The sequence below is a fragment of the Hemiscyllium ocellatum genome, chromosome 14 (assembly GCF_020745735.1).
Source record: "Hemiscyllium ocellatum isolate sHemOce1 chromosome 14, sHemOce1.pat.X.cur, whole genome shotgun sequence".
NCBI lineage: Eukaryota > Metazoa > Chordata > Chondrichthyes > Orectolobiformes > Hemiscylliidae > Hemiscyllium > Hemiscyllium ocellatum.
In genome coordinates, this window is record NC_083414.1 from 67,883,549 (window position 1) to 67,910,968 (window position 27,420).

Consider the following 27,420-nt stretch of genomic DNA (forward strand, 5'->3'; position numbering starts at 1 on the left):
TCCCTGAGAATATCTGTTCCCAATTTATGTTCCACAGTTCCTGCCTAATAGTATTGTAGTGCCCCCTCCCACAATTAAATACTTTCCCATACAGTCTGCTCCTATACCCCTCCATGAGTATAGTAAAGGTCAGGGAGTTGTGATCACTGAAATACTCTCCCACCGAGAGATCTGACACCTGACCTGGTTTGTTGCCAAACACCAAATGCGTTATGGCCTCCCCTCTTCCTGGACACACCTGACAAAGGCTGTTCCATCCAAACTATTTGCACTAAGGAGATTCCAATCAATATTAGGGAAGTTGAAGTCAACCATGACAACAACCCTGTTGCTTCTGCACTTTTCCAAAATATGCGTCCCAATCTGCTCCTCTGTGTCTCTGTTGCTATTTGGGAGGATCTATAGAAAACTCCAAATAAAATGATAGCTAATTTCTTGTTTCTGACTTCCACCCACAATGACTCAGTAGACAAACCCTCCTCGATGGCCTCCCTATCTGCAGCTGTTATACTATCCCTGATTAGCAACGCCACTCCCACACCTCTTTTACCTTCCTCCCTCTTCCTCTTGAAACATCTAAACCCCGGAAGATCCAACAACCGTTCCTGCCCCTGTGATATCAAAGTCTCTGTAATGGTCACAACATCGTAGCTCCAAGCACTAATCCATGTACTAAGTTCATTGCCCTTATTCCTGATACCGCTTGCATTAAAATACACACACTTCAACCTGTCACACTGTCTGCAACTTTGCTCTATCAACTGTCTATCCTTTCTCACAGATTCTTTGCATGCTGTATTTGCCTGTTCACCAGCTATCCCATCCTCTGATTTGTAGGTCCAGTTCTTATCCCCCTGCCAAACTTGCTTAAACCTTCCCGAAGAGCTCTAGGTCCCCATCCAGGATTTTGGTACCCCTCCAATTCAGGTGCAACCAGTCCTCCTTGTACAGCTCCCACCTTCCCCAGAAAGTATACCAATGATCCACGTATCTGAAGCTCTCCCTCCTTAACAGCTTAACATTGGTATTTCCAATTTTCTCTCTTCATCTCCTCAAAATGGTGCAATTTGCTGGTTACTGATTCCATGGGTATTTGCAGTCCCTGAGGATCTTACCAACTGGCCTTGCTTCATGTATGTGAGACTAGTCAGTGAGTGTTGACTAGCCATGTTCCATACAGGGCATTATGACTGAGTTTGATGACTTATGTTGGGCAGGGGTCAGTTCAAGGAACCCTAATTTAATTTTCTCTTCTTAGCCCAGGGCAGCTGAGGACAACCATAGTGTTTCTATACTGTTGCTGAACAATGAGCTGAACACAACCTGGGACCTTCTGGTTGTGATGATGAGTTCTTTACGGCCACAACCAGCTCAAGGTTGAAGGATACACTGTGCATCAGACTGCAGGATGGTTTCATCTGGCTGATTGAGATGTTGCATGGCAATAGCTTGTGGAAATTCAGTCAGCATCCTCTGCTGAAAGGCCTCCAGCCTTTCATAATCATGACCACGACATACAAACTCCTTATTCTGATGACAATAGAAAGAATGGAAGAATCAGACAAAATAAATGATTAGCATTATGCAAAAGGATGAAAAGAAAAACTTACAGTCTAAAGAACATCTAAAATGGCAAGAAAGGAAAATATACAGACAGTCCATTAATTTTTTAAAAATATCAATGCATTGGGTTGCTATGCTCAATACAGCTAAATAATCCAGATACTCGTTTATAAATGATAAAGTCTGTTAAATATTAGGTAGTGCACCTCCTATCTGCAAACTTCAACTGTTGTTGTTGACATAAAAACAATATGAAAATCATGACATGTACAAACTGTCAGTGCAGTTATGTTAGAACTTCTATGCATAGTTCCGTGTGATGCTGGAGTTGCACGCTGTGAACATCTGGTGGCTCTGAACTCCAATGGCATCTTATATATAAACAAAACTAATATTCAGCAACAGCCTGACAGCAATTTATTAATGCACAAATACAGAGCTGGAGTCACTGCCAAAGGCAAGGTGAATGTCACATTATGAAAGTCAGTGATTACATATTTAAGTAGATGACTTCAATAGAATAACTTAAAGAAACTATATAATTAAAATTAAAAGCAAGAAATTTGATTCAAAGTACAACATTGTGTGGAAGAGTCTAAATTGCCAAAGCAATGAACAATCTGCAGCATGTTGAAGTGGTTCAGATTCTGCTCTGAGTCTAGAATTTTCTTGGGGGAAGTAATTGCTGTGACTAAGTTGTAGCAAATTATACAAAAATGCAAATTTTTAAAAATCTCATGCTTCACATTTTTCAAAGGCAATAATAGAATTATCAAATTATTAAAAATATATAATTGAATTCCTTTATATCAGCAAACAGTATTACAGGACAAGGAGTTAGACACATTGCTGATGATGGATTTCTTGCTTGTATTTGCTGGTGTTTTGATTAGCACTGGTTTTAACCAGAAAGACGCTTATAACTAGGATGAATAGAAGTATATGAATAAGTTCCTCAAATACTGCTACAAAGTTAATTTTCTTCTTCCTTTTGCCTCCTCTTTTATCTTTATTTCTCTGTGAAAGGTTCTGTGCCTTTGTGAGATTATTCATCTTGGATTGATAAAAGGTACTTTCTAGGTGTTATGAAGTTAAATACAGCAGATATCCAAAGAGACTTGGGAGTGCAAAGATCTTTAAAATGTCATGGATAGGTGCAGAAAATAATAAAGCAAGCTCATGGAATGCTTGCCTTTATAAATAGAGGACTGCAATACACAGAATGCTGAGGGTATGCTCCAGTTACACAAAACCTTGGTTAGACCTCACTTAGAGTACTGAGAGCAGACCTGGGTATCACACCTTACAAAGGATATATCAGCCTTAGAGGGAGGACAACCTAGGTTTACAAGAATAATACCTGGATATAAGGGGTTGTTATGAGGAGAGATTACACATATTAGGCCTGTTTTCTCTAGAATATATAAGGGTAACAGGTGATCTGATCAAATATATTAACAGGAAAAGGCAGGGTCAATAAAGATAAACAATTTTCACTGACGGCGGATTCTAGAACTAGGGGGCTTAGTCTGACAATTAGAACCAGACTATTCAGGAGAGATATTACAAAGTATTTCTAAACACAAACTGTGGTAGAGATTTGGAACTCTCTTCCACAAATGGCAATGGACGCAGGATCAGTTGTTAATTTTAATTCTGAGATAGATAACCTTCTGTTAAGCAAAGATATTATAGGATATGGGTTAAAGACAGGTACATGGAGTTAGGCCACAGATTAGCTTTGATATAACTGAATGGTGGTACAAACTTGAGAGCTGGAAAGGTCCACTCCTGTTCCTATGAACTGATATCTGATTTCTCTTTGTACCTTATATGTATGCTTGGTGGGTGAAAAAAGAATGGTGATTAGAGTTGAAGCCAACTGTCGTGCTCCACTCACCACCCAATTGAGGTCATATAATCACCAATAACTGGGGATTTAACGTGGGCTCATGTGGCTCAGTATCACCTTACCTGAATAATTTTAAGTATTTTCATGTATGGGTATAAATCAAAAATAAAGTGCAACTGCTGGAAGTTTGGAGTGAGCCATGAGGTTGAAAAGGATTTTGTATTTCTGTGGCCCCTCTCAGTGGCCATAGGAACTCAGAACGAGGACTTTATAGTCAATGGATTTGTTAAGTATAGTCACTGTTGTGTTTTGGAAACTACAGCAACAAGATGTGCACAGGAATATTGTAAATACAATATTGTGATAATTACTAGATAATCTATTTTACAGATATTACTGAGGGATAAATACCAATAAATCATGAGGGATAGGGTTAACACACCCAACACTACAACAGAAACCAAGGGGCTTGACATCTGACAGTATGGCAGAAAAAAACCCCACACCAACAGCAAAGTTATTAAAAATGAGCACAAGTTTGAGGACCACTGCCAAATATGACAATTGAATTCCAACAGTGGGGATTCAGAACAATAGCAGATTTTGAAAATATAACAACAGTTTGTGAGCACATTGAACATATACTAGAGAAATCTATTTGGAGTCCCTTTAAAAGTAATGTCTGTCTTTACTTTTGGGATCCAGTGACAACTCTGAGCACATCCAAATTATATATTAGATGGACTAGATACAGAGTAAAACACCCTCTACAGTGTCCACATCAAACCAACAGCAGACACATCACAGGGTTCAACATCGAGTAAAGCTTCCTTTAGTGTCCCCATTGAAAACCCCCAGGACAGGTACTGAAGAGTTAGATGCAGAGTAAAACTCCTCTAAACTCTCCCAAAATTCTAACAACATTGCCAGCCTGAGATTAGTTCTTCAAACAATCTAGAATGCCACACTTCTATTCCTTATATCTGTAATTCAGTGCTCCACTGAATTATAAGGTTTGTGTATCCCCTGAATAATGTGGAACAGGACTCTCCAGATTGTCACAAAAGAATCTTGCCGACCATGCAAACAATGATGAAATCTGTCTGGGATGGACCTTTCTCAGATTTTGCATTGAAATATAAATCTGTGAATGTAGTGTGCTACCGAGACAGTGCTCAGAATTTATATCTTATGAAAACATTCTATAGTTAAGTGTCTGTGGTTAAATAAAATTATATGTGTCACAAATACATCAATACTAAAAGCAATGTTTCCAAGAGCAACAAAACAACAGCTGAGAGCATAAAAATAGTACTCAACAGCACATCTAATATTTCCGTGTGCTGCATAAAATCTATCCATTGTAAATTTTTTATTATTATTGCAAAAAACAAAATATAGGATGTACCATCATGCTTTCACATAGAATGCCCAGAAAATTATTTCTTCAGAACGTAATCTAAATTTCACCCCATAATGTGATATTCACTTTTTGAGAATTCATTGGGGAAGTCAATTTGAATGTCTTCATCTGGACATGTCCATCTGATTCTGTGCACAGTTCCAAGTGTGTTATTTGGTTCAATATTATTTGAAGTAATACCTGCCATTATGGTCTTGACAAGCCTTCACTGTACAAACCGTATAGACCACTGGATGGCATTCTAACCACAAGGGCTATGACTGGCATTTTGCTTAAACACAAGCAAGTTCAGCAGGTGTTCAAGACATATAGGCACACATACACACAGAAACATAGCACACAGCATGCTTAACACATTCAGTACACTCATAAAAGAGCACATAAAGACACAGAGGTATATTCAGTTCCTGAAGAAGGGCTTATGCCCGAAACGTCGAATTTCCTGTTCCTTGGATGCTGCCTGACCTGCTGCGCTTTTCCAGCAACACATTTTCAGCTCTGATCTCCAGCATCTGCAGACCTCACTTTCTCCTCATATATTCAGTACGTACAAGCACACATAGATGTAACAATATTGGGCAGCACGATGGCTCAGTGGTTAGCACTGTTGCCTCACAGCGCCAGAGACCCGGGTTCAATTCCCACCTCAGACAACTGTCTGTGTTGAGTCTCCCCATGTCTGCATGTTCCTCGGGGTGCTCCGGTTTCCACCCACAGTCCCAAAAGGTTAGGTGGATTAGCCATGCTAAATTCCCCGTAGTGTTAGGTGAGTTGCTCTTCTTGGTGTTGGGCCGAAGGGTCTGTTTCCACACTGTAAGTAATCTAATCTAATCTAATAACACAGAAATATATGTGTACTTGGCTACACACACACACACACACACACACACACACACACACAATAGTAACTGCAATAAATGTTAGCATCAATCTGCCTGCATGTTAAATACCTAACAGTCGAAGGTAATAAGGTAAAAAGATGTTGGGTACTGATTAGTTAATTGTACTTACATGTGTATAATGTGGTCTTGTGGCACAATGTCCTACTTCTCGGATAGAAGATCTGGACTCAAGTCACACATCGGGATGTAATAGCCATGGAAGTGTATCACAACACATTCAAACAGATTGATCCAAAATTTATTTAGATATATACATAAAGAAGAACCAGGCAGTACAAGGGTAGTGGAGGGGAATTATAGAGTCATAGAGATGTACAGCATGGAAATAGATGCTTTGGTCCAACCCTTCCATGCCGACCAGATATACCAACCCAATCTAGTCCCACCTGCCACACCCAGCCCATATTCCTCTAAACCCTTCCAATTTGTATACCCATCCAAATGCTTCTTAAATATTGCAGTTGTACCAGCATCCACCACTTCCTCTGGCAGCTCATTCCATACACATACCACCCTCTGTGTGAAATAGTTGCCCCATAGATCTCTTTTATATCTTTCCCCTCTCAGCCTAAACCTATGCCCTCTAGTTCTGGACTACCCCACCCCAGGGAAAAGACTTCTGCCTATTTATCCTATCCATGCCCCTCATAATTTTGTAAACCTCTATAAGGTCACTCCTCAGCCACTGACACTCCAGGGAAAACAGCCCTCCAGGGAAAACAGTCCCAGCCTGTTCAGCCTCTCCCCATAGCTCAAAACCTCTAACTCTGGCAACATCCTTGTAAATCTTTTCTGAACCCTTTCAAGTTTCACAACATTTTTCCAAAAGGAAGGAGACCAGAATTGCACGCAATATTCCAACAGTGGCCTTACCAATGTCCTGTACAGCCGCAACATTACCTCCCAATTCCTGTACTCAATACTGTGACCAATAAAGTAAGCATACCAAACACCTTCTTCACTATCCTATCTACCTGCGACTCCACTTTCAAGGAGCTATGAACCTACACTCCAAGGTCTCTTTGTTCAGCAACACTCTCTAGGCCCTTACCATTAAGTGCATAAGTCCTACTAAGATTTGCTTTCCCAAAGTGCAGCACCTCACATTTAGCTGAATTAAACTCCATCTGCCACTTTTCGGCTCATTGACTCATCTGATCAATATCTTGTTGCAATCTCAGGTAATCTTCTTTGCTGTCCACTACACCTCTAATTTTGGTGTCATCTGCAAACATACTAACTGTACCTTTTATGCGTGCATCAAAATCATTTATGTAAATGACAAAAAGCAGAAGACCCAGCACTGATCCTTGTGGCACTGGAGGTCACAGACCTCCAGTCTGAAAAACAACCCTCCACCACCACCCTCTGTCTTCTACCTTTGAGCCAGTTCTATATCCAAATGGCTAGTTCTCCCTTTATTCCGTGAGATCTAATCTTGCTAACTAGTCTCCCATGGGGAACCTTGACGAACATCTTACTGAAGTCCATATAGATCACATCTACCTCTCTGCCTTCATCAATCCTCTATGTTACTTCTTCAAAAAACTCAATCAAGTTTGTGATACATGATTTCCCATGCACAAAGCCATGGTGACTATCCATAATCAGCCCTTGCCTTTCCAAATATATGTATATCCTGTCCCTCAGGATTCCCTCCAACACCTTTGCCCACCACTGGCATCTGGCTCACTGGTCTATAGCTCCCTAGATTGTCCTTACTACCCTTCTTAAACAGTGGCATGACATTAGCCAACTTCCAGTCTTCTGGCACCTCACCTGTGACTATTGATGATACAAATATCTCAGCAATCACTCTCTAGCTTCCCACAGAGCTCTGGGTACATCTGATCAGGTCCTGGGGATTTATCCATCTTTATGCGTTTCAAGACATACAGCACTTCCTCCTCTGTAATCTGGACATTTTGCAAGGTGTCACCATATATTTCTTTACTTTCTATATCTTCCATATCCCTCTCCAAGTAAATACTGATGCAAAATACTCGTTTAGTATCTCCCCCATTTTCTGTGACTCCACACAAAGGCCACCTTACTAATCTTTGAGGGGCCCTATTCTCTCCCTAGTTACCCTTTTGTCCTTAATGTATTTGTAAAAACCCTTTGGATTCTCCTTAACTCCATTTGCCAAAACTATCTCATGTCACCTTTTTGCTCTCCTGATTTCCCTCTTAAGTATACTCCTACTTCCTTTATACTCTTCTAAGGATTCACTTGATCTATCCTGTCTATACCTTACATATGCTTCCTTCTTTTTCTTAACCAAACCCTCAATTTCTTTAGTCATCCAGCATTCCCTATACCTACCAGCCTTTCCATTCACACTAACAGGAATATACTTTCTCTGCAATCTTGTTATCTAATTTCTGAAGGCTTCCCATTTTCCAGCAATTCCTTTACCTGCAGACATCTGCCCCCAATCAGCTTTCGAAAGTTCTTGCCTAATACCATCAAAATTGGCCTTTCTCCAATTTAGAACTTCAACTTATAGATTTGGTCTATCCTTTTCCATCATTATTTTAAATCTAATAGAATTATGGTCACTGGCCCCAAAGTGCTCCCCCACTGACACCTCAGTCATCTGCCCTGCATTACTTCACAAGAGTAGGTCAGGTTTTGTACCTTCTCTAGTAGGTACATCCAAATGCTGAATCAGAAAATTGTCTTGTACACATTTAGCAAATTCCTCTCCATCTAAACCTTTAACACTATGGCAATCCCAGTCTATGTTCGGAAAGTTAAAATCCCCCACTATAACCACCCTATTGTTATTACAGATAGCTGAGGTCTCCTTAGAAGTTTGTTTCTCAATTTCCCTCTGACTATTAGGGGGTCTATAATACAATCCCAATAAGGTGATCATCCCTTTATTATTTCTCAGTTCCACCCAAATAACTTCCCAGGATGTATTTCCGGGAATATCCTCCCTCAGCACAGCTGTAATGCTATCCCTTATCAAAAATGCCACTCCCCCTCCTCTCTTGCCTCCCTTTCTATCCTTCCTGTAGCAATTGTATCCTGGAACTCGCAGTCCTGCCCATCCCTGAGCCATGTTTCTGTAATTGCTATGATATCCCAGTCCCATGTTCCTAACCATGTCCTGAGTTCATCTGCCTTCCCTGTTAGCCCCTTGCATTGAAATAAATGCAGTTTAATTTATTAGTCCTATCTTGTCCCTGCCTGCCCTGACTTTGACTCGCCTCTATTCTCAACTGTACCAATCTCAGATTGATCTCTTTTCTCACTATCTCCCTGTGTCAACCCCTCCCCCCTTCACTAACAGACTTGATGGTCTTCCAATAATGTTCACTAATGAACATGACTAATGTGTTTACAGATATAGATACACACATATGAAATAGCAGACATGTGGAGAGTTGCATTTTGACAGACTTGCGGATACAAAAACATAAAGAGCAAAATGTAAAGAGACATTTTGAGACAATGGTCTGATTTTCCCAATGTTGTCCAACTCTACAACTTATAGTTCTACAGAACTTCTCATATTCAGAAAAGAGAGCGGGGCGATCAGCAAACCTTAGTTTTGCCGGTGGGGAGAAGGGCCCCTTGTTGGACACTTCACATGCAGCTGAAGTTTCATTGCCATTGCAAGGTACAAGATGACTGTGGTGTGCCTTTGTAAAGGAGGTCTGGGAGAGATGCAGTGGTTTTTGTTGAGGTTTATCACGAGCATTTCCATAATACAGGACCCTGTACACTTTGTGTTGTCAGAGAGATGTATACCAAAATGAGCATCAGCTGCTGCGAGAAGACCAGCAATTTGGCAAAAGACGCTGTCGGGTTGCTCAAAGATCATTGATCTTCCAGTGCAAGGAGCTGCATATAACTATATGTTGTGGACTGAAACATTGCAGACTTCAGCACAATATACTGAAGAACACAATAAAACTTGGCGCAGCACTGCAAAAGCTCGATGGACAAAGGTCATAGCTTTATACTCTCTTGCCATGCTACCTTGAGGGTTGTAATCCATGCAGAACTTCACGTATGCACCAAAAATATCTGGCACAGAATTTATGTTGTAAATATAACTTTTCATTAGAGATGCAGTGAGGCATTTCAGAATGCCATTTATAGTATCTAAAGAAATTGAACTGTGTTACACTTAATGTCAAACCTGAATTGTTATGTATTGTATTTCTGCACATTTTAGGATATAGAATCCTTACAGGCCCTTCAGCCCAACAAGTCCACACTGGCCCTCCAAAGAGTAACCCACCCAGACCCACTCCCCCTACCCTATGTTTACCCCTGACTAATGCACCTAACCTACACATCCCTGAACACTATGGGTAATTTAGCACTGCCAATTCACTTAACCTGCATACCTTTGGATGTGTGAGGAAACCAGAGCACCCAAAGGAAACCTACACAGACACAAGGAGAATGTGCAAACTTCACACAGTCACCCGAGTCTAGAATCGAACCTGAGTCCCTAGCACTGTGAGGCAGCAGTGCTAACCGCTGAGCCACTACGCCGCCCATATTTTATGAATAAACTATCATTTTTAAAAAAAATCCCCACATACAGTCAGATAAATGGGAATACTGATGTGGAAAGAAAAAGTGAGATGTTGAACACATGGGAAACAGGAGGATGGAGAGGATTAGAGGAAAAGGGCAAAGCAAGGAATTCCTAACTCTCAGAGAGGAAAGTGACATTGGGAGATTAGGAGAAATTTTGCAGCTGTATAAAGCAATGATCAAAAGTACAAGGGAGTTAGGAAGATGCCTGTGATGGAAGGGGAGAGAGTTCATACAAGGTCACAGAGAAAATGGTTATTCATGGAGGAAAGGGCAGGTATACGATTTTATAGAAAGGATTGTGATATATGCAAAAGTGTGAAATGTGGTGGATTAACAAAATCAGGTGTGTTGTGAAATGTCAATTTGTGAATGGAAGAGATAAAGTCAGTCACATGTTTGTGGTACACAATGGCTCACTCTGCCTGTAACAGGTTCATGCTAAGCAATATGTTTGTATTCTATGAACGCATTAGCATAAAACCTCTAAATATTACATCCACCCTTAAAGTTAGTGGCATATGAAAATCTTGTCATTGGGTTTGTTTGTTTAGAGGTGGCATGCAGCAGCTGACTTTGTGTGGTTGCATGTAATGTCAGCAGTTTTTCTGTCTAATTTGCTGGCACAAGGGAAGCAGGAGAATATATGTGCATGGAGGCTCAAAACTAGAAGGGGTGAGAGTGGTGTTCGGGACAGAGGATGATATAGAGTGAGGTCAAGGCATGGAAAAATAGAAAAGAGATCCAGTGGAAAAACATTTTATATTTGACATCAGGGAGCAAAGGATTCTGGGAAAGGAGAGACTTTTTTATTTCTGTCCAGCTGTATAAGTGAGTGTTTTCTAAACCAGAGACCCTACCTTTGTAGTGCCTTCCACCCAACCATCTCCTCGAACCTTAAACACCAGAGACACATCAAGCTTCTCTTCTTTTTTTACTTTCTGATAAGGGGACTATCAGGGATGGCAGTGCAGGGAGAGGAATGTTCCTCCTACATAGTGTTTGACGTGAGGGACACCATTAGTGTCCCATCCAAGTACATCTGTAGGAAGTGCACCCAACTCTCGCTCCTCTAAGACTGCGTTAGGGAACTGGAGCAGGAACTGGATGAACTTCAGATCATTTGGGAGGCAGAGGGTGTATAGATAAGAGCTACAGGGAAACATTTACTCGTAGGCATGAGAAAGCTGGGTGACTGTTTGAAGGGGGAAAAGACAGTCAGTGGAGGGATCCACTGTGGTCGTTCCCCTGAAAAACATGCATACCGTTTTGGATATTGTTGGGGTACTTACCAGGGGTATGCAGTGGGGTCCAAGTCTCTGTCAAGAGCCTGTTCCTGTTGCACAGAAGGGAAGGAGGGAAAGGAGGAGAGTGTTAGTCATTGGGGACTCAATAGAGGGTCAGATAGGTTTGTTGGGAATGAATGAGACTCACGGTTGGTGTGTTGCCTCCCAGGTGCCAGGGTCTGTGATGTCTCAGATCGTATCTTTGGGATCCTGAAAGAAGAAGGTGACCAGCCCCAAGTCATGGTCCACATAGGTACCAACGACATAGGTAGAAAGAGGGATAGGGATGTGAGGCAGGATTTCAGGGACCTAGGGTGGAAACTAAGAGCTAGAACAAATAGAGTTGTTATCAGCTGAACATGTGGCTGCAGGGATGGTGTTGCAGACAGGGTTTCAGGTACTTGAATAACTGGGGCTCATTCTGGGGAAGGTGGGACCTCTACAAACAGGATGGTCTTCACTTAGACCAGAGGAGTATTGATATCCTGGGTGAGACATTTGCTGGTGCTATTGGGTGGGTTTAAACTACCTCAGCAGGGAATGGAAATCTGAGGTGTAGTTGCAGTGCACAGGAGGATGAGAGTAGGGAGGACATGGACAGAATTTCATGGTCACAGAAATGCGCTATCAGACAGCAATAAGGTAGATGAGCTTGCAGCATGGATAGGTACCTGGGACTTCAATGTTGTGGCCATTTCACAGACTTGGATAGAGCAGGGTGAGGAATGGATGCTGCAGGTTCCAGGGTTTAGATCTTTCATTAAGAACATGCAAGGCGGTAAAAGAAGGGGAGGTGTGGTCATGTTAGTCGAGGATGTTATGACGGTGACTGAAAGAACTTTTAACGAGGGTTTGTCTACTGAAGTAGTATGGGCTCAGGTTAGAAACAGGAGGAGAAGTCACACTGTTTGGAGTTTTTTTATAGACCTCTGCAGAGTTCCAGAGAAGAGGAGGAGAGGATTGGCAAAATGATTCTGGGTAGGAGTGAAAGGAACAGGGTGTCATTATGGGGGACTTTAATTTCCCCAACATTGACTGGAAATGCTATAATTCTATACACCAGATGCATCAGTTTTGTCCAATGTGTGCAGGAGGGTCTCCTGACACATTATGTCGAAGGGTCGACAAGAGAGGAGGCCACACTGGATCTGGTGCTTGGTAATGAACCAGGCCAGGTGTTAGATTTAGTTGTAGGTGAGTACTTTGGAGAGAGTAACCATAATTCAGTTATGTTTAGTTTAGCAATGGAAAGGGATAGGTACATGCCACAGGACAAGAGTTATCGATGGGGCAAGGGCAATTATAATGCAATTAGGCAAGAATTAGAGTGCACAGAATGGGGTATCAAAATGCAGGGAATGGGGACAATTGAAATGTGGAGCTGGTTTAAGGAACAGATATTGTGTGTCCTTGATAGGTATGTCCCTGTCAGGCAGGCAGGAAGTGATCAAGTAAGGGAACCATGGTTTACTACAGAAATTGCATCTCTTGTTAAGCGGAAGAAGGAGACATATGTGTTGATGAGACAAAATGGTTCAGATGAGGCGATGGAGCTAGGAAGGATTTAAAGAGAGAATTAAGAAGAGCAAACAGAGGTCATGAGCAGTCTTTAGCAGGTAGAATAAAGGATAACCCTAAGGCTTTCTATAGGTATGTGAGGAACAAAAGGATGACTAGGGTAGGAACAGGACTAGTCAAAGACAGAAGTGGGAAGTTGTGTGGACCCTGTGGAGATTGGAGAGGTGCTATATGAACATTTCTCATTGGTTTTCACTCAGGAAAAGCAGAATATTATAGGGGAGAAGAATGAGATACGAGATATTAGACTAGAAAGGATTGAGGTTAATTACAAAGAGGTGAAAGTAGACAAGTTTCCTGGGCTGAATGGGATTTATCCGAGGATTCTCTGGGAAGCTAGGGAGGAGATAATGGAGCCTTTGGCTTTGATATTTGAGTCGTTATTGTCTTCAGGTTTAGTATCAGAGGACTGGAGGATTGAAAATGTTGTGCCCTTGTTCAAAAAGGGCAATAGAAATGACCCAGGTAATTATAGACCAGTGAGCCTTGCTTCTGTTGTAGGAAAGATTTTGGAAAGGATTATAAGAGATAGGATTTATAATCAGCAAGCAAGCAACAATTTGATTTCAGATAGTCAACATAGTTTTATCAAGGGCAATTCGTGTCTCACAAACCTCATTGAGTTTTTTGAGAAGGTGACCATGCATAAAGATAAGGTAGGGCAGTTGACGTGGTGTACATGGACTTCTGTAAACCTTTGATAAGGTTCCACATGGTAGGCATTTGGAGAAAATGCAGAGGCATGGGATTGAGAGTGATTTAGCAGTTTGGATTAGAAACTGGCTTTCCGAAAGAAAGCAGTGAGTGGTGGTTGACGGAGAATATTCAGCCTGGAGTACAGTTACTAGTGGTGTGCCGGAAGGATCTGTTTTGGGACAACTTCTGTTTGTCATTTTAATAAGGTGGATGGGAGAGTAAGTTTGCAGATGACACTAAAGTCGGTGGAGTAGTTAACAGTGTGGAAGAATGTTATAGGTTGCAGGGGGACTTGAATAAACTGCAGAATTGGGCTGAGAGGTGGCAAACCGAGTTCAATGCAGCTAAATGTGAGATAATTCACTTTGGGAAGGATAACAGGGAGGCAGAGTACTGGATAAATGGAAAGATTCTTGGTAGTGTGGATGTGCAGAGAGATCTTGGAGTCCATGTACCTAGATCCCTGAAAATTACCACCCAGGATCTCCAGCATCTGCAGACCTCACTTTCTCCACCCAGGTTGACAGTACTGTTAAGAAGGCATAAGGTGTGTTCAGTTTCATTGGTAGAGGGATTGAGTTCTGGAGCCACAATGTCATGCTGCAACTATACAAAATGCAACTGCGGCTGCACTTGGAATATTGTGTATGGTTCTGGTCACCTCATTATAGGAAGGATGTGGAAGCATTGGAAAAGGTGCAGAGGAAATTTACCAGGATGTTGCCTGGTCTGGAGGGAAGCTCTTATGAAGAAAGGCTGCAAGACTTGGGTCTGTTCTCATTGAAAAGAAAGCAGCTAAGAGAGGATTTGATAGATACAAACAAGATGATCAGAGGATTAGATAGGGTAGATAGTGAAAGTCTGTTTCCTAGGATGATGATGTCAGTTTGCACAAGGGGGCATAACTACAAATTGAGGGGTGATAGATTTAAGACAGATGTCAGAGAAAGGTTCTTTACTTAGAGAATGGTAATGGCATGGAATGCTCTGCCTGTCAATGTGGTTAACTCAGCCACATTAGGGAGATTTAAACAATCCTTGGATAAGCACATGGATGATGATGGGATAGTGGAGGGAGATGAGCTTAGAATAGTTCACAGGTTGGTGCAACATCGAGGGCCAAAGGGCCTGTTCTGCACTGTATTGTTCTATGTTCTATGGAGTTGAGGGCATGGAGGAGTGAAATGGTAAGGGCCTGGAATGTAGAGGTAAGGGTAGATGGTGGGAAGAACAAGTCAAGGTAAAAAAAAAGTAGATGCCTCAAGATTGGTATCAGTGCTGTCCAAATGTGTGTCCATCTCAGTGTCAGATGGCAGAGTCCTTGCAGACTTTGAGTTCACCACATTTCAATTATCCCCACCAAGAATGATCTAGAATGAACGTTATGTACGAACATTATTTTTTTGCAATGAGGAATGTCCCTGATTGCCCTGCAACAATTGATATGCGTCAGTACATTCAGTTCTCTGACTAAACAGCCTCAAGAAATAATAATGATGTACTTATGAATAAAGTGAATGTAATGTGAAATATTTACGAATGGGATTTAATTTTGAAAAATACCCTTGCCACGTGTGCTCTCTAGTTTAATGTTAATAGTATTTGAATTGTGTAGAAAAGTTGTGGGGATGATGCAGCACCTTTCTGAAGGCTCTTTTATAGTCTGCCAGTGGCTGCAGGATTTTTAGATACTTTCAGGTTTCTCTGCTGAATAGCTTCTTCTGCTGTGAGGTTCCACACATTTCCTGTGTCCTTCACTGCCACTTTCATTTGTAATTATAATCATGTTGGAAATGGGAAAAAGCTTGAGACTACGTTTGGCACAAAGCACCATCAGGATCAGCACTTTTTTGAAATAATTTTTGTTTTGTGAAGGACAGGATGGGATTTTGATGCACCAAGGATGGAAACTGGATTTCGTACAGTGAAACCTTGCTGAATTTATGCAGTCAGAAGGACACCAGAGCCATTTGAAAATGGTCACTGGGATCCAATTACAGATTTCCCAACCCTATTCATCCACCAATTTTTGCTCTCACAATATAAAGGTGGTAACGGCAAGTTCACACCCTATATTCCTGATGTGGCTGGGAATGTGGGGATTGGATTCTTCAATCTTACCATTCTTCTCCTGGGATATGAATATCTTTTCTGCAAACTGTGGGTCACATATTTCTGAGGAGTTGTGAACCACAGTTTGGATTCAGGGACCTTATGAAAGGCAAGTATAAAACATCTTACCCCTGCTTTGCCTGCACCCTCCCACCCCCACGACCCCTTTCAGCCTCAATGCCAACTCATTCCAACTTCAGTTCCTCATGGCCCCTTAAAACCCTCATGCTAAATCAATCCCAACTCGTGCCTCCCATCCATTTCAACAGCCCTTATAACCTCTATGACCACTTGCCAAAATATACTATGTATAGAAAGAATACACCTACAGCTACAATGGCATGTATGAAACTACTTAGAAAAAACAACCCATTTATTAGTTTTTGACAAAAAGAATGAGTGTTCCTAAAACCATATAAAGAAGCTAATTGAATAGACCATTAAAGTATCAATAACTGAGGCTTTCAACTCAGTTTACCATTGTGAAAATAAACATTAAGTCATTGGCAAAAGAGATTACAGAAAAAAAAGTTTTATAATTTTATAGAGCTATAATTCAAGCAAAGTCAAGCTTTTCTGCATCTGTGCAACCAAACTCACTCTCACAATTTATTGTTAAGAGTCCAGACTCAAGCTTCACTCACCTTTTGAAGCACTGTGACTTGTATTGTTGAGGTTTATTTTGGAAGTAAAGGAAAAATAATATTTGGATGATCAAATAAACATTGGCTCATACCTAAAAGGCATGGATGTGACAAGAGAGGAAGGAGTATGATAGCTTATGCCTAGAAGGCTGAGCTACAAGGATCTGAACAACTTTATTTATCTGTACTTCCCTGTGATCTTTCAGGACATTTCAATATTTTGAAAAAAGAATACAGCTTTGAAAATGTCCACTGGCATGAAAATTAACAAATAGGATTGTACTCACACGTAGGTAAAATGGAAACTTTCTGCCATAAAATCCAACCCTAAAGAATTCTGGTTCCAGACGCTGGTGCTCCAATATATTGTCGTAATATGCAGCTTCCATTTTCTGTTAATGCAAAAAAACTAGCGGTTATGACCCAATTCTAGAATACTGCAACACTGAAAGTGATGAGATGGCTTGAATAAAGTGCATTCTATTCATATAAGTTCAGTCAAAATTTGACTGTCCTTTACCTTGGGCATTGACTCAGTTCTGTAGGCACTGGCAGTCCTTCAACCTCCTCAGGCAGATGGTCAATGTTGAATTTAGACAGTAGTTTTCATGAGGTGGATCAATGCTCATGGGCATCACTACTAAGCCTGATTCTAGCCTTGTTTGTACTCGACACAGAACAACAGATAAGCACTGAGACTGTGCTTTGTGGATTTATCAAGACATCATTATTAAAGGGATGTGATTTATATGTATTCATCTTTTGTTTAAGAATTTAGATTGCCAACTAGTAGCTTATAGGTGTTGGTCTAGAGTGTTGGTCTAAAACCTAACAGAATTCTTTGAAGAGGTGACAAAGTTGTTTGATGAGGGAAGGGATGTAGATGTCGTATACATGGACTTGAGTAAGGCATTTGAGTAAGGCTCCCCGTGGTAGGTTGATGTAGAAGGTGAAGTTGTATGAGGTCCACAGTATTCTAACTAGATCGATAGAGAATTGGTTGGGCAACAGGAGACAGAGAATAGTAGTGGAAGGGAGCTTCTCAAAATGGAGAACTCTGACCAGTGGTGTTCCACAGGGATTCGTGCTGTGACTACTGTTGTTTATGATATATATAAATGATTTGGAGGAAGGTGTCGGGTGCCTCATTAGCACATTTGCAGATGACACTAAGATTTGTGGACGAGCAGATAGTGAAGGGGACTGTCAGAGAATGCAGGCAAAAGTGAGGACTGCAGATGCTGAAAATCAGAGTCTAGATTGGAGTGGTGCTGGAAAAGCACAGCTGGTCAGACAGCATAGCTGGTCCGAGGAGCAGGAAAATCGATGTTTCGGTCAAAAGTAATTCATCAGGACTGAAGGCAGGGAGCCTCCAGGGTGGAGAGATAAATGGGAGGGGGTGGGGCTGGGGAGAAGGTAGCAAAGAGTACAATAGGTGGATGGGGGTGGAGATGAAGGTGATAGGTCAGAGAGGAGAGTGGGGGAAGGTAGCAAAGAGTAGAATGGGTAGATGGGGGTGGGGATGAAGGTGATAGGTCAGTGAGTAGGGTGGAGCAGATATTGTTGTGGTTCTGTTCGCCGAGCTGGAAGTTTTTGCTGCAAACGTTTCGTTCCCTGGCTAGGGAACATCATCAGTGCTATTGGAGCCTCCTGTGAAGCGCTGCTTTGATGTTTCTTCCGGTATTTATAGTGGTTTGTTCTTGCCGCTTCCGGGTGTCAGTTTCAGCTGTAGTAGTTTGTATACAAACTACTACAGCTGAAACTGACACCCGGAAGCGGCAAGAACAAACCACTATAAATACCGGAAGAAACATCAAAGCAGCGCTTCACAGGAGGCTCCAATAGCACTGATGATGTTCCCTAGCCAGGGAACGAAACGTTGGCAGCAAAAACTTCCAGCTCGGCGAACAGAACCACAACAACGGACACCCGAGCTACAAATCTTCAACCAGACTTTGGAGCAGATATGTGGGAAGGAAGATTGGCAGCTAGGACAAGTCATGAGGATGGTGCTGAGCTGGAAGGCTGATGCTGGAGTAAGGTTGGGGGAGGGAAAATGAGGAAACTGGTGAAGTCCACATTGAAGCCCTGGGGTTGAAGTGTTCCGAGGCAGAAGATGAGGTGCTCTTCCTCTAGGTGTCGGGTGGTGAGGGAGCGGCGATGGAGGCGGCCCAGGACCTGCAAGTCCTCGGCAGAGTAGGAGGGGAGTTGAACTGTTGGGCCACGGGGCAGTGGGGTTGATTGGTGTGAGTGTCCTGGAGATGTTCCCTAAAGTGCTCTGCGAGAAGACATCCAGTCTCCCCAATGTAGAGGAGACTGCATCGGGAGCAACGGATACAATAAATGACTTTGGTGGATGTGCAGATGAAACTTTGATGGATGTGGAAGGCTGCTTTGGGGCCTTGGATGGAGGTGAGGGGGTTGTGTGGGCACAGGTTTTGCAATTCCGGCAGTGGCAGGGGAAGGTGCCGGGGGGGGCGGGGGGGGGGGGGGCGGCGGGGAGGTGACCTGACCAGGTAGTCATGGAAGGAACAGTCTTTGCGGAAATTGGAAAGGGGTAGGAAGGGAAATATATCCCTGGTGGTGGGCTTCCTTTGGAGGGGACGGAAATGTCGGCTGATGATGTGGTTTATATGGAGGTTGGTAGGGTGGAAGGTGAGGACCAGGGAGTTCTGTCCTTGTTATGGTTGGAGGGGTGGAGTTTGAGGAAGGAGGTGCTGGATGTGAATGAGATGCATTGGAGGGCATCTTCAACCACGTGGGAAGGGAAATTGCGGTCTCTAAAGAAGGAGGCCATCTGGTGTGTTCGGTGGTGGAACTGGTCCTCCTGGGAGCAGATATGGTGGAGGCGGAGTAGGAAGAGGTGTAATCCAGGTAGCTGTGGGAGTCGGTGGGTTTGTAATAAATGTCAGTGTCAAGTCAGTCGTCATTGATAGAGATGGAGCGGTCCAGGAAGGGGAGGGAGGTGTCAGAGATAGCCCAGGTGAATTTAAGGGTGGGGTGGAACGTGTTGGTGAAGTTGATGAACTGCTCAACTTCCTTGCGGGAGCACAAGGTGGCGCTGATGCAGTCATCATTGTAGCAGAGCAAGAGGTGGGGAGTGCTGCTGGTGCAACTACGGAAGATGGACTGTTCTACTTAGCCAACAGAGACAGACATAGCTGGGGCCCATATGGGTGCCCATGGCTGCCCCTTTGATCTTGAGAGAGTGAGAGGACTCGAAGGAGAAATTGTTAAGGGTGAGGACCAGTTCAGCCAAACGAATGAGTGTGTCAGTGAACATTGGGAGAGGAAGAAACGGAGGGCTTGGAGGCCCTGATCATGGCGGATGGATGCGTAGAGGGATTGAATGTCCATGGTGAGTTGAAGCATTGGGAGCCAGGGAAACGGAAGTCTTGGAGGAGGTGGAGGATGTGGGTGGTGTCTCGAATGTATGTGCGAAGTTCCTTGATAAGGGGGTATAGGACAGTATCGAAGTAGATGGAGATAAGGTCGGTGGGACAGGAGCATGCTGAGACAATGGGTTGGCTAGGGTGGTCAGGCTTGTGGATCTTGAGAAGGAGGTAGAATCGGGCGGTGCAGGGTTCCCGGACTACGAGGATGTAGCAGAATATAGATAGATTGGAGAGTTGGGCAGAGAAATGGCAGATGGAGTTCAATCCGGACAAATGCGAGGTGATGCAGTTTGGAAGATGCTATTCAAGAGCAAACAATACAGTAAATGAAATGTTTTCCCAGAGTGGAGGACTCAATTACTAGGGGTCATGAATTCAAAGTGAGAGGGGAAAGGTTTAGGGGAGATATATGTGGAAAGTTCTTCACGCAGAGGGTGGTGGGTGTCTGGAATGTGTTGCCAGCAGAGTGGTAGGGGCGGGAAGGATAGCGTAATTTAGGATGTATCGAGACAGATACATGAATGGGCATAGAGCAATGGGACACAGATTTTTAGAAAATAGGCAGCAGATTTAGATGGAGGATGTGGATTAGTGCAGGCTTGGGAGGCCGAAGGGTCTTTTCCTGTGCTGTAATATACTTTGTTCTTTGTCTTTTTCTTGAGAAAAGGTTTAATAATTAACTAAGTCAATTTTTCCAGAAACATGACGTTGAATCAGAGAGTTGATGACGAAGTATTAATGAAAGCTTGTTTTATTGTGGGGGGTTTAGATTGGAAGTGTTTGGTTGGAATTTTGCAAATTATTAAAGGGCTGAGGAAGTATAAGCTCTTTATTAGGAAGTATGACTGGTTAAAAGGAAAAGAAAACCTTGCAGCTCACAGGGCAAGAATTGAGAAAAAAAAGTCATGTAAAGCTTACAGATCTAATAGAGAATTAATTTCTCAGATGTTTGAGTAATTGTAAAGTGATAGTGTTGGGAATTTCCAGCTGCTTTCAGTTCTAATGAAGAATCATGCTGAACTTGAAGCATGATCAATGTTTCTCCCTCCACAGATACTGCCAGACCTGCTGAGTTTTTCTAGTACTTGCTGATTTTATTTGGGATTTTGTTTTATTGTGAGTTTTGAAAATTTTCAAACTTTCAAGAAAGCTTTTATATTATTTTTTTTTCTCTTGTGTAATAAACCTCTATTTTATTGGTAAAACACATTTATAGTCTTATGTTTCAGTAAGAGACTGCCACTTTAAATTGAAGAAAAAATAATACATGCTCTGTCAAGCCAGATTGCATTCTGGGATATGACTTGTCCAGTAGTAACGTCAGCTAAAGTCATCATGATACTCTTACCTCACAAAAATCTATTAGTTGCAATATAATACAATATTGTTCAGTTGCAGAAAGCCTGGATGACTTGCCCTTTCCTTGTCCACATGGTGAAAGCCTTGAATCTTTCGGTCCAAGGAACACAATGGGCACTTCATTTACTTATAAAAAAGATGATTATACAGACTGTTTCCATGCCATTATAAAGGTGTGAACCTACAGGCTGCACACAGAGAGTGCAGGTAAGAGAATTGTGGCTATTTCTGAATAAAAATATTCCCGGGAAAACAGCATTTTAGAATCACTGCTGAAAAGCATTCTTCCTTTGAAATGAAAACAGCATTTTCAACTGGCTGCTTTTATTTCCATGAGAAAACAATTCCACTCACAAATCAATGTTACAGCGAATACAAGTGGCAGGCAACCTGAATCTTGACTCTAATCTTCAGCATATGCAGTACCCACTTTTGCTCTGAATATGCCTCTGATGCCAGTATGGGTATTTGTAGGGGCTACAGCTGTATTAATAATTTCATGTTAAATTATATTACATTCAAGTTGCCCATCTCTTGATCTGTGTGGGGTTGATCCATTGATGAGGGAATAGTCTAGTCCCTTGTGCATTGAGTAAATGAATGCTGCTGAGAATAATGGCTGAAACAATGGGGTTGACCCCAGTACTGCTGGTTTCGAGGTGGAGAGATAAAATTAAAAATCAGAACCCGTCAAATTTCAATCTAAAAAGGTTGCACAGAATGAGCTTATATTTCAGTAAGACCTATGAGATGTTTAAGGGGTTAATAAGGTAGATTAAGAGAAACTAATTTCTCTGGGAAGAATCCAGAATTAAGAATAACCTTTAAATTAGAGTAGGCTGTACAGAGATATTTTCAAAAGGTATATTGTCACACAAAAGATGACAGAAAACTGGCATTTTCTCATGAAAAAGCAGTTTTTGGGCTTCAGGCAATGGTGCCTTGTGCAGGAACAATAATTGACTAACACACTTAATCGAACAGTTCTTGATTCCACTGTCACAGCCTTGATTTATAGGAGTGTAATTTTCTAGTGTTCTCTCATAGAAAAGTTTAGATCATTGGTTGAGCTTTGGAAGCTAATGGCATTGAAGCCCATTGAATCAAGGCAGATAGAAGATTGAAGTTGAGATTTTTCTGTATGTTGGGTTTAGTTCCATGTCAGCCAGTGTAATAACAGGAACGACCACATTGGAAGTTGTGTCTGGCTCCTTTAGAAGGACAATCCTCTCTGCTGGGTGTCTGTCTCTCAAAACTGTGACTTCAATAAAATATTTTGCCTTTGTCCAATGGGAAACTGCCCAAGAGTCTGCACAGGATTGCCTACCAACAGCATATTTTGTGCACCGTATATCAAATTTTGAAAAGATGTGCTGTCAGCATAACACATAATGCTACTTTTAAATGTCCTTGTGACAACATTACTCTGTGTACTTTTGATGTAAACTGCATATATTTTCTCAGACTGTCAATTTCAAATGTCTAATATGAATAAAGACTTGATTTAAATTAATTTTGTTCGTAAGCAAGTGGTATGATGAATGGCTTTGCATTACATACCCGGATCCAGCTGAGACTGTGGTAATCGTAGAAGGCTTCGTATTGACTGGCCAGCTCCCGACAAAGAGGAATTCCATACTCCCAGCACTGTGGACAATAAAAATTGTGAGTGAGTTCAAACTAAATATAGAAATGCTCAACAGAGATCGTTAGAACAAATAATAATTTCTGACAGCAGGATAAATCAATGCAATATAGTTTGTGAAGGCATGATGGGTCCTGAGTTCAGATAGTCTAGGGCATCAAGTCTGCAACCCCCGAGCCCTAATAACCCAGACAACTCTGTTTCTATTTTCAATGATATGTTTTATTTGTATTTGCTGGTTTGAAAATTCTGAGCCTGGTGATTTATCTTATTGATGGGCAAATCCTAAATTTAATCTTCAACCAACACTTAAAATAGATACCTGGTCATTATCATTGCAGTTTATGGAATCTTGCTGTACACAAATTGCCTGCAGTCACAGCTTGTGATACATGGCAAATTAATGGGAACATCGGCTGAGTCTCTGTAGTCACACAGCTAAGCAGCACACAAAGGTCATGAAGCTTGGACACTCCTGAGATATATAAAGGAAAGCTATTTAAATTAGTAATCAGTGAGCAGAGAGATTCCCTGATGCCTGTTCCAATAAAACAAACATGTAATTAAACTAAAAGCAAAAAATATTAGGAACACTCAGTAGGTCTGGCACAATCTATGGAGACAGGAAGGTAGGAATAATGTTTCAGTTCAATAGCCTTTTGTCAGAACCTTTAAAGATCTGCCATATTTTGTTTTTCATTCTATTATGAAACAGAACCACAGAGATTCTAAGGTTCTAGGATCTGGTTTCCTGATGTGGTAGGAGTGTTACAAGCGGTAGTAGTTGGGATGCCCATATTAGATTAGATTACTTACAGTGTGGAAACAGGCCCTTCGGCCCAACAAGTCGAACCCGCCAAAGCCCAACCCACCCATACCCCTACATTTGCCCCTTACCTAACACTATGGTCAATTTAGCATGGCCAATTTACCTGACCCGCACATCTTTGGACTGTGGGAGGAAACCGGAGAACCCGGAGGAAACCCACGCAGACACGGGGAGAACGTGCAAGCTCCACACAGTCAGTCGCCTGAGGCGGGAATTGAACCCGGGTCTCAGGCACTGTGAGGCAGCAGTGCTAACCACTGTGCCACCGTGCCGCCCACTAGAGCTGATTTTCTGGATTGATAATCTAGCGACAATACCATGAGGCCTACTTTGATTGTTGTTCATTGTCTAAATATGTTGCTGACAAAGGTGCCTGGTGCTGGCAGTGCCTGATGAAAGCAAACAGTCAATGATGTCAAGAAAAAGGCAGAAATCAATATCTCTTTTTACTTTTTCAAATTAGTGATAATTTGGAGAGTGATTGGTAAAGAGAAAAGAATAGGGGAGAGAAAAAGAGTCAGACAGACCAGCAAAGGAATGGAGAAAGTGAAAGACATACAGATGGGGGCAGGGAAGAGACATTTTTAGAGAGAGACAGAGACAGAGACAGAGAGAGAGAAAGAAAGAAAGAGCAACAGAGACCAATAGAGAGATAGATAGTGAGAGACTGGAAAAAGACTAGGAAGGGAGAAAAACAGGCAGTCAAGAAAAGAAAGAAACAAAATGGAGATAGAAAGAAAAAAATAGATAGTACATACTGTGTCAAACACAGCACGCTTTCTAGGTAAATACTAAAGATTGATTTATCTCTTTCTTTTCTTTATGACCCACATTAACTCATTGCCAGAGTACTGTTCCATGATATCCTATGGTTCCTCAATCAAATTGACCTGTTTTTGAAACTATGTGAGCTAAGGCACTAAATATCATCAGGCTACTTAACTATGGAGACATCTCAGAAAAATGTGATCTAATGCTTGCCTTATGCCACTCAGTAGGGTTCCAGCTATAAGAACCCTGGCTGACACTCCACTCTTAACTCAGTAATACTGTGTTGAATCATTTTGCCTCATCTTAGTTGAACACAGACAGGGAATTGAACAAGGTATATCTGGCTCACCGATTGGATGATCTTTCTGAGTCATCAACAGAAAACAAACAATGCTGTATTCAATCCATAACGTTGACTGCAGAGGTGCACTGCTGGGTTAGTGAAGCACAAGTCTCACTTAATTCAAATTATTCAGCATGTTCAGTGAGGTGAATAACTTGCTGCACAGACAGGAATTAAAGGGAAAAGGTTTCCTTGGATTTTTTTTGCTACTGTTTCATTTTCAGCTGAGGGAGAGACAAGTGAGTTGAAGACAACTATTTTAAATTTAAGTAAGGGCAATTATGAGGGCATGAGAACAGAACCAGCTAAAGTGAACTGGAAAATTAGATTAAAGTACAGGTCAATAAAGGTGCAGTGGCAGACAATTGAAGGGATATTTCAGATTACATGGAATAAGTAAATTCCAATGAAAAAGGAAAATTTCAGAAAAAGGGTCCTATTATCTGTGAATCTGTGGCTAACTAGAAGAGTTGAAGGTATTAACAAATTTAAAGAAGAAGCATTTAATTACACAAGGATAGTTGGCAGACTATATAGAACAGCAGAGAATTACTAAAATATTAACAAGGAGAAAGCTAGCTAGAAATTTAACTAACAGATATTAAGCATTTTCACAGATATTTAAAAAGAAAGAGTTAAGAAAAAAAATTAGCCCCATGCAAAGTAAGTCTGGAAAATTAAGAATACAAAGTAATAAGAGAGTAGATAAATTGAACAGATACTTTGAATCAGTCTTCATTACATTGGATACAAACAACATTGCAGAAATAGTTGCAAATCAGAAAATGGACGTAAGGGTAGAACTCAAGAAAATAACAATCATCAGGGAAGTGATACTGAGCAAATTGTTGGAACTGAAGGCTGACAAGTGTATCTGGATTCTGAAGGGCTTTCATTTTCCAAAATTTCCCGCTTTCAAGGAAGCTGCCATGAGATTGGAAAATAGCAAATGTAACTCCCTTATTCAAAAAGGGAAGGAGGCACAAATCAGGGAACTACAGGCCCATTAGCTTAATATCTGATATAGAGAAGATGTTAGAAGATATTATTAAGGACATTGCAACAGGGACTTAGAAAAATTCAGGCAGAGTCAAAATGGTTTTGTAAAAGGAATATCATGCTTAGCGAAATTAAAAGAGCTGTTTGAAGAAATAACATGTTCTATCGATACAGTGAAAGTGCTGTATTTGGATTTCCAGAAGATTTTTGATAAGTTATGGTATCTAAGGTTAGAATGGAAAATGAGGTTTATTGAATGGAGGTGGACAATTAGCTTGGGAAGATTGGCTAACTAACAAGAAAGAGACAGAAGGCAAAGTAGGTAATGTTTTGGTTAGCAAGATACAACAAGTGACATGTCACAGGGGTCAGTGTAGGGCCCTCAACTTCCACACAATGTATATTAATTATTCAGATGAATGAACTAATGGTGTGGTTACTGAAGACAGAGAGATTGGTAGGAAAGTAGGATGTGAATAGGAGATAAGGAAACTATAAAGAGACATATGTCGGTTAAGTGAGTGAGCAAAAGATCTGCCAAATGGAGCATAAAATGGAAAAAGGAGAAGTTGTCTATTTTGGCAGGTAAAATAAAAAGGAAGCATATTATCGAAAAGGTGAGCGATTGCAGAGCTCTATACAGAGGGAACTAGGTTTTCAGCTGAATTGTTACTGTTTGGACATAGACACAGCAAGTAAAGAGGAAACCCAATAGAATATTATAATTTATTGTGAGAGGACTGAAGAGTGGAGAGGTAATACTTCAGTTATACTTGGCATTGTTGAGCCCATGTCTGCTGTGCAGAGCATTGGCTTCTTAACCTAAGGAAGAATGTGAGTGAGTTGGAAGCAGTTCTAAGAATGTTTACTAGACTATTACCTAGTCTTAGCTGCACTGTCTTATGAGGAAAGGTTGGACAGGCTTGGCTTCTTTCCATTGGAATTTATAAGAGTAAGAGGTGACAAGACTGAAACATACAAATTCCTGAGGGGCTTGACAAGGTTGGTGTGAAAAGGTTTAGAGTTAGAGAAAATCTAAAATTAGGGGTCACTACTTGAAAATAAGGGTTCACCTACATAGACAGAAATATAGGCCAGGACACCAAGGAGACCTTGCTTTCTCTTCTTTAAAATATGCCATGGGATCTTTTACAACATCTGAGAGATGACGCAGTCTAACATCTCATTCAGAAAGGTGACAATGAACAAATAGCAAACTTTATACGCAGGGTAACAGAGCTGATTGGAGCCCAGGAGTTTCTTTGCAGTCAAGGTTGAGGAGTTGGAAGACACAAAATTGGCACAGCCTCAAAATGGACAGAATGGTGCATTGTAAATGTTGACAGCATATTATAATACAATAGATTGACAGGAAATTCATACAAACATATGAATTTTCATTTTGTTATTTGACCTTTACTGTGTCAAAAGAAGATCAAGCAGAGACCTGTAACATATAT

The 27,420-nt window shown here is 41.4% G+C and overlaps 1 protein-coding gene across 1 annotated transcript in view; it reads right to left on the minus strand.

The window, feature by feature from the left end:
* dock3 (dedicator of cytokinesis 3) overlaps window positions 1-27,420 on the minus strand; it is a 721,249-nt gene that overhangs the window by 76,514 nt on the left and 617,315 nt on the right. Inside the window, exons 39-41 of the mRNA XM_060835046.1 lie at window positions 22,934-23,020; window positions 16,907-17,011; window positions 1,389-1,530 (exon numbers count right to left, since the gene is read on the minus strand). Of these exons, the coding sequence (XP_060691029.1) occupies window positions 1,389-1,530; window positions 16,907-17,011; window positions 22,934-23,020 (334 nt within the window). The remainder of the gene's footprint in view (window positions 1-1,388; window positions 1,531-16,906; window positions 17,012-22,933; window positions 23,021-27,420) is intronic.